Source organism: Gavialis gangeticus, unplaced genomic scaffold, assembly GCF_001723915.1.
Source record: "Gavialis gangeticus isolate Ggan-Ray unplaced genomic scaffold, GavGan_comp1, whole genome shotgun sequence".
Lineage (NCBI taxonomy): Eukaryota > Metazoa > Chordata > Crocodylia > Gavialidae > Gavialis > Gavialis gangeticus.
Genome location: NW_017729024.1, coordinates 45457223 through 45465414, shown reverse-complemented (window position 1 = coordinate 45465414; position 8192 = coordinate 45457223). Strand labels below are relative to the sequence as shown.

Below are 8192 nucleotides of genomic sequence, written 5' to 3'. Positions count from 1 at the left end.
GACCTTCCATGTGGCTTAGGGACTAGATGGTGTAACTGTAGTTGGATGCAGGAGCACATCAAAGGGGCAGTAATGTGAATGTAATATGCGTAACAGCAGGCGGAACGGGTGGGAGGGGAGTGTTTGCAGAGCTGTGCTGACTCTTAATTTGGACCACAACTCTCAGAAACCCCCAGGGACTGGTGAGCAAGGGAAAAAAAGAAGAGACGCTTGAGGTTGGAGTAAGGGGCAGCGAGAGCAGCATGCATATGAACCTGGTCAGCCCTACACAGAGGAAATGTACACTGATTATTTTTAAATTAAGAGGCACATTTACTGAATTAGCTCCTGTATGCTGATACAGCGAACAAGAATTCTATGCCAAAGGTACAATTTCAGGGAGAACGCAGGGGGTTGAGACAAAGTCTGGCTCATGTAGTTTTCAAACGTGTCGCTTTTGAACAAAGTCTATGAGTGAAATGAATCTAGTGTCCTTTGGAGGTTGAACAAGGAGCTACTATTGAAGTTAGAGGTGTGGTGCACCTATCTGCTTCTACTACCAGGCTACACCGTACCTCTTCCTAACTACAAATACAAAGAGTAGGTGTGTCACAGCTTGTTCTTGTACTTTTGTACTCGTGACTGAATGCCCATTGCTGATAAATGAGTTTATCTGGCCTTTCTTCCAGTTGTGATCATGCCAGTAATGATTATGGCAAGCTGGGTTTTAAGTTGGCTCTTAACTTCTGATGCTTTGCTATAATGAAAGTTTAGATACTATATGGGAAAGAGCATTTGAGGAGATGGCATGTGACACGGCTCTTACAGTTATTCTGGGTATCCAAAAGCATGTAAAAAATGGAACTTAGTAAAGGGAGTAAACAGGATTGACTACAAATATAGGGTTTGCCTCCAAGCTTTGTGGTGTGTTAGTGACAGTTGACAGTTATTATATCAAATCAGCTAATGTTCTTGGGCAACATTTACAGCTGTTGGGTACTATAGTGTGTATCATAGGATTGATATATTTTATTAGACCAACTCAAATAGTTGGAAAAATTCTTCTTTGCAAGCTTTCAAGCTTTTGCAATTTTTCCACCATTTTGAGTTAGCCTAATAAAAGATATCAGATTTACCCAAAAAACCTTGTCTGCCTATGTCCTTAGTCCAACACGGCTACAACCCATACCCCTGTATCATAGGACTGGGTTTTTTTGTGAGACAAAAGAATGCTTGACTTTTTTGTATTCTTCAGTGGGCTAACACAAACACACTGATATGCCATCAATATCTGAAATTGGTGCTAAGCCCCTTTTGTCTTGCAAGGTCCTAATTATCAATCAGTGCTGCCACTTTCCTAAGCCTGGTGCTTGGTGTCATGGACATGATTTGGACATGGGTGGTTGTGGTTCAAGGGGGTTAGGGGTTACAAGACTGGGAAGTCAAGAGCCAAGTGTCATGAGCTAGGGAGTCCAAACACTAGAGGTTAGACATGGGTGCAGGCAGGAGCTGGTGACCAGGCTCTAGGGCACAGTAATGCCAACTCTCATGAAAAATCAAGACTCCTGATTTCCAAGTCAAAGTAACTCTGACTCATAGACTCCTGATAGAGAAATCAAATCTCGGGATTTTTTCTTCTGTCACATATAGAGAGCATCAAGCTGGTAAGCCTGTGGAGGGGAAGGGGCGGGAGGAGAGCATATCGAGACCCCCATGGTGAGGAAAGGAGTGGGCAGAGGCTGGGGTGAATGGGGTTCCAGGGCTGGGTGGGTCATGCAACAGAGCCATGGCCGGCTGGCTGTTTGTGTGTGTGTGCGCGTGTGTCTGCCCTTCACTTGCAAACCACAGCTCCCCCAGCCTGCTGCTGCCCCTCACTCCTGATGCACAGTACCCTGCATCCTGCCAGGGTGTGCAGGGATCTCCCCTGCCCGGGCTCCAACCTCCCCCCCCACACCCACCCACTGCCCTCTATACCTTTACAAATAACACCCCCCCCCAACACACACAATTCAAAAATAGCATCTCATGATTTACGTTCCAAATCTCTTATTTTTCAAGTTTGTCTCATGATTTTTGACACAGTGGGATTGGCAACACTGAAGTAATTTTCAGCCAGGGTGCCACAACACGTTGGGATGCCTTGAGATCCTTTCAAGGGTGTCATGCACTATTGGCATTGTTAGATGTGTAAACAAAAAGATAAATCCAGAGATTTCAAATAGGAATCCAAAATGTCAAAACCATTCTGACCTGTTGTGGTCTTTCTGAGTTCTTTGTAACAGGAGACTTGCTCTCTTATTTTTCAGTAATCAGGAAATGAATGAAAGCTAAGAGCTGGCAGTTTTGATGGGTACCTTGAGTCTAATGGGGGGTGTCTGGTGTCTGGCAAGGTTGAGAACCACTGACCTCAGTAAAGGGAGCTGGGGACAAGGAATCAACAGCCAGACTTGGGACCAAGGACACCGGGGCTAGGCAGAAGGGGGACCTGTCTTGTTGCAGTGCTCTGCAAACTTGCAAAGGTTTTTGCCTATATGCAGCACCACATCTGCTGAAACCACTGGTAGCCAAGGACAATCAAGGACAGCTCAGGGCTTGTGTGCCACTTTAACTCCTGACACTTGGTGCTAATTCTCTCACCTGTTTTAAATTCTGCCTGAACATGATTACAATAAGGAAGACTGAAGTCCAGGATAAGAGGTGACTGTTATTCAAAGGCCTCTCTCCTGCAATGTTTTTCATTAATGTGGAGAGGGTGAAATGTCAAGGCTTGTGACTATTGGGTGGGGTGGGGCGTGGGGAGTCCGAGGAGTGATTGGGCTTGTGTAGAATAGACATTCTCACCTTATCTTAATTAACTAGATCAGGCAGGTCTGGATTAACACATAGGCAAACCAGGCACATGCCTAGGGCCCTAAGTGAAGAAGGGGCCCATTTGTGCTTATTTTACATGCGGCAGGCTGGCTGGTGAGCTCACCGGCAGCCCACCAATCAGGGGAAGGCAGAAGGAAGCCCCACCCTGACTCAAGAGCGAGGTGAAAGAGAGGACCTGTGAGGGAACTAACCCCTTGGGCTTCCTCATTGGTCCATTCCTAGCCTGGCCGAACCAGCACTGGGCTATCTCCACAACCCGAGTAATGCCACAGTGCCAATAGTGCAAGAAGTAACAGTCTGGTGGGGGCTGCAGTGCCCTCACCTCCTGCTGCTACAAGCTGCTTGCACATTGTGCTGCAGCTCTAGCCTGGAGTGGAAGGGAGTTGAGGGAAGCATGGATGGCCTGAGGGGAGCAGTGGTGGTGGCCAGGCCATGGTGGCAGGGTAGAACTGTGGCCTAGCATATGAACAGCTGGCAGTGGGAGGAGGTGAGGGCAGCACAGTGCATGTTTTGTATCAATAAAAAATTGTGTTTGACTGCTACCTATATATATATACAGAGAGAGAGAGAGAGAGAGTGGTGTTTGATTTTAATTACAGAAAAACATGTATTTGGGGGTTTTTAAATTAGAGAATCTTGGATTTTTATCAGAGAATTTAGATGTTTAAACAGCTTGACTAGTTATAACTTGGCCTTGCATGAGTTGCATGAAATGGCTTTCTGCTGCTGATTTGGCAGTGGTTTTGAGGGTGGATACAGTTGGGAGGAGCACAGGAGATGTATATCTTGTAAGGTCTGCTAATTTAGTTATTACAGCCTCTTCCTTTCTGCTATAACCCTGGCAACAGCAGCAGTACCTTAGCAGCAGCAGCTGAAGAATTTTCAACGCTTATTCTAAGTATCAACTTTTCTTTTTTCTTTTTTCTTATTTGTTGCCCTTCTAGTGGTTTTTAAGGGTATAAGGGGAAGGCCAGAAATATGGAGGTATTTTAAGGAAACCATCCTAAAGCATGTTCCAGGTATAAATGACCTACTTCTGAAAAAGTAGATCATTTCCTCAGGCTTCTCCAAACCAGTTAATCTCTCAAGTACCACCCTGCCCTCCTTTTGTTTGATTTCAGATCAACAAGGCTAGCCACCTCTGTTACATACACAAGAAGCTTTGATTTTATGGCTTGATGCACTTGATTCAAATCCATGTTTAGCATGTTTTAAAATTTGTGTTGCAGCATATGCTGGGTTACCTGGGTTAGAAGAGTTAGCCACTGTGTCAGGGTTAAAATTTAGAAAGAAAGTTACAGTTAGTTTTCCAAGTGTGATGTGAATGTTGCTTAAATTTTTGTAACTGATTTCATGTTTGATTATGTTGTTCTTGGTAACTGGCTGACATTGTAATTACACACACACAGACACACTTTGTACCTTTAAGTTGCCAGGTTTCACTTTGAAATCTAAATTAGATCTGATAAAATGTTACAGGTTACAATGCCTCTGAATGACTAAACTTGCAACAGAGTATTGAGGAGTTGCTCTGTTGCCATTTTCATTGTGGTGGCAAACAAAAAACCTAGGATTCTGGACTAGCCTAAGGGATTGACACAACACCTCATTCAATGAGTGACAGAAAGGGTTTATTTAACTACAAGTATTCAAAGTCAAATGACCCCAAACCAAAGTGAAGTCCAGTAATTAGCTATAACAGGCGGGCAAAATGCAGCCTATCTGGCCTAAAAAAATTATAAAATTAATGTTTATCTGCCCCTGGTTGCCTGTCATGCCGCCTTCGATGGCTTGCCAAAACTCAGTAAGTGGCTCTCCGCCCAAAATAATTGCCTGCCTCTGAGGTATAAGGTGATGGTTTCTCACCAAACAGGCAACAAGAGAGACAGGCTGTTTCTTCTAGCTTCTCAAGATAGCTGGGGCGCAGCAGCAGTTCTTGTCAGAGAGATTTTTCATTCCTGAAGCACATGCTGTTAGCTGTTCCACTTCTTTCTTATACCCTTAGTTCAGCATTTTCAAAGCGTTTTTGTAGCTGTGTAAATCAAGAGAGAGTCTCAAGCAATAATTAACAGGGAAATCCTGTTAATAAAACTGCTCATTATTGGTTACCAGAAAGTTCAAATTTGAATGAATTACCTTCCTCACTGACAAGAGGTTATCCATTTCTACTAAGTTTAAAACATATCAAGGAACAGATTAACAACCAGGAAAAACACAAGGTTTTGGGGAGTATCCTTGGAAAATCAATGGAGCCACTAGACAAAACAGAAATAAATCAGGAGGAGACATCTATCACACATGGAGAATGACTCTTCCTATACATAACATGAGTTAATTGCAAGAGAAATATTTATCATACTAATTAATCAAGGATAAACATTTCAGCAGCTGCATGCTAGACAACTAGGAGCCTGCTTGAAATCATCATGAATATAACAAGATAAACTGCAAGAGATAACTCATTATTTCTTCTTAGATGGCCTTGCCATGAACTTGCATCCTCTTGCACTATGCAGTTAGCATCAGTATTTTGTATTTTAACTTTTGTGAGTAGGTCCCAGCTCAGCATGAGTTTCAGCGTCATCACATTGCACTGTTTGACTGTGCTCTTTTATTACAAAGCCGCAGGATGGTGAAGGCCAAGTTTTGGACCCTGAAGAAGCACTTCCAAGGATTCCCCAAAGCTAGCGACTTTGAGCTGAAAGAGGTGGAGCTGCCAAAGCTGAAGGATGGAGGTAAGGAGAGAGTTCCTTCAGAGGCCAGTGGTGTGACTGTATTTTAATCCTTCACTAATAATTTATAAATCTATATCAAAATAGAGTCTTACCAAGTACAAACAACCAGGGGAGTTGGTCAAGAGATAGACTCTCCTGTTCCCACAGAGAATCCTCTGAGGTCCACATACTGGAAACTCAACAGTGTTCAAGTATAGAAGCAGATTTTTAGGAGAATATTTTCAAACCTTACTCTGCTCCCATTTACATCAGTGACAAAACTCTCATCAACTCCAGTGGGAGCAGAGTTGGGCAGGGAGCTTCTAAAAATCCCACGTTTACTACTATGGGTCTGCTCCAGGCAAAACCAACTACTCACAGGGTGCATCTACATGTGCAAATTTATTGTGCAGCAACCAAAATTACTGCACAGTAAAGGTACATATCTACAAATGCACACCTGTACTGCACAGTAAATATGGTGACTTACTCTGACTTGAGTGTAAATTTGATCCCTGTATCATGCACAGATCAAATTTACGCCTGATCAATAACATCCATGTAGATGCCTTACTGTGCAGTAACACTGTGTGTGTGGACAGACTTGAGACTAACTTTAGTCCCAAGTCAGACCACACACAGTGTTAATGCGCTTTAATGTCTGAACGTGTAGTTGCTGGCCTATTCCTGCTTACTGCGCAGTAACTGCCAGAGATACCCCTGGTCAAAGTAATGCTTTTTAAAAACCAGCTCTTCTTCTGTTTCACCACTTTATTATAATTTGAATTGGCTTTGGACAACTGGTGCTGCCTGCTTTCTGCAATCTCCTCAGTTAGAGTTTAAGTAATGAAAAGTGACAGGTGTGTTTAACTTTCTGGTTCTCTTTTACTTGCAGTGACACAGCTGTAAACATAACAGAATTGTTCATGGATCTGTTAACATACCTACTTTCTCTTAATCTTTCTGAAGAAACTAGGATGAATTATGTTTTAAATACCTTTTTCTTAAAGACTTAGTTTTTGGCAAATAAGTTTTTAAAAACAAAATAAACCAAAAACTACCCAAGCCAACATCTCTCTTCAAGATTTAAAGGAAGGAGAGGTACATGGAGGAGTTTTAAAATGGATTTTTTACACAGTACAATGCCAATTCAGAATATTTGTGGTCTATCACCACCCTCTGCTGGTTGAATAAGGAAAAGGCACTTTGTATTGCGTTTTAAAGGAAGCAGCTTCCTCATTTGGGTGTCAGGATTTCAAAGCTTCTTATTGAGAGACACTGGGTGCATCTACATGAGACATTTGCTGCGGAGTTGCCTAATTAGCTCCACAGTAAAGTCTCAGTGTCTGCATGTGTGGCCTTATTAGGTCACAGTAAACTAATAGACACTGCTGTTTCTTAGTACTTATCAACACAAGCACTATCTTGTGGTGGCATTATTTAATGCACTGTAACAGATGGAGACACTGACAAGGCTGGCTGAGGCACGTGGGTGCTTCAGTGTGGGGGCTGCCTGCTGAGTAGCCCTGCGCTGGAGCATCCTCGTGCCCCAGCCAGCCCCTCCACAAGACGCTTAGCCAGGTTGGAGCAGCCCTGGGCTGGCAGGCTAGCCCCCTGGGCCCCTTGGCAGCTGGGGTTGCTCCAACCCAGCTCAACATGCTGTGGTCCCAGGTGCACATGTAAAGGGTGCACCAGGAGCAATAAACTCCGGCGTGAACTGCGCCAGAGTGTATTGCATCATGCTAATTGCATGTGTATATGTACCCATTAAGAATGAAAAATGTGACCCAAGAAGCTTTCTTTCACAGCCTGGGTCATGTGTACATGCTTTGTTTGTTAACAGCTCTAACCCAAACACACTCAACTGATTTCATGTAATTTTGCTTACATGTAGGGACCTACCTAATTCACGGAGGCTGCCTCCAGATTTTGTGGTCCTGGTGTGGCTCTGGGCACCATTTCTGTGGTAGAGTGCAGCCCCCCTACCTCTGATTTGCCATGGGCCCCTGGAAGTCATGCCCCTAGCAAATTTGCGGTTTCTACAAAAACCATGAAATCGTAAATTTGGTAGGTCCCTAATTATATGATATGTGGTCAGTGCCTAGAGGAGCAGCATACTTGCTTTGTAGCTTGTGATGTCTTATTTATAGCAGGTCTCAATGTAATTGCATCCCTGTTCCATTGCAGAGGTGTTGCTTGCATCTGTGTTCCTCAGCCTTGATCCTTACATGAGGTATGTTTTCTTTATCCCTTTATCCCTAACTATTGGTCAGGTTTTTTCTCTTGAATTGCTATTAGAACTAAAAAAGCTCTGATAATTTCTAGCATTTAGCTCTTCCCAGATCTTTCAGAGAGCTAATTGTCCTATGAAAAGCACCAGAGCCCTATTTGTGTCTTCACTACTCTGCAACAGCTTTCATACTGATGAACCTAGTGACAATACAGCATCCCTCAATTTCTACAACATAGAGCTGGAACACAGTTCAGTCATGCTGAGTAGGCTAGACAACCATGCTACAGCTCTGGAATTTCGCTGGGCTCTAACAGAGTTTGGGAATGCAGGACTGAACATGGTTCACATTTCTACACGAGATGTTCACTGCACATACGCCTAATACCCTGCACGGT

At 43.5% G+C, this 8192-nt stretch overlaps 1 protein-coding gene across 1 annotated transcript in view; it reads left to right on the top strand.

Annotated features, from left to right (window-relative positions):
* The first annotated feature begins 5472 nt into the window (after positions 1 to 5472).
* Positions 5473 to 8192, top strand: part of PTGR1 (prostaglandin reductase 1) — a 31714-nt gene continuing 28994 nt past the window's right edge. Inside the window, 2 exon segments of the mRNA XM_019517045.1 lie at positions 5473 to 5585; positions 7752 to 7797. Of these exon segments, the coding sequence (XP_019372590.1) occupies positions 5480 to 5585; positions 7752 to 7797 (152 nt within the window). The 5' untranslated portion in view covers positions 5473 to 5479.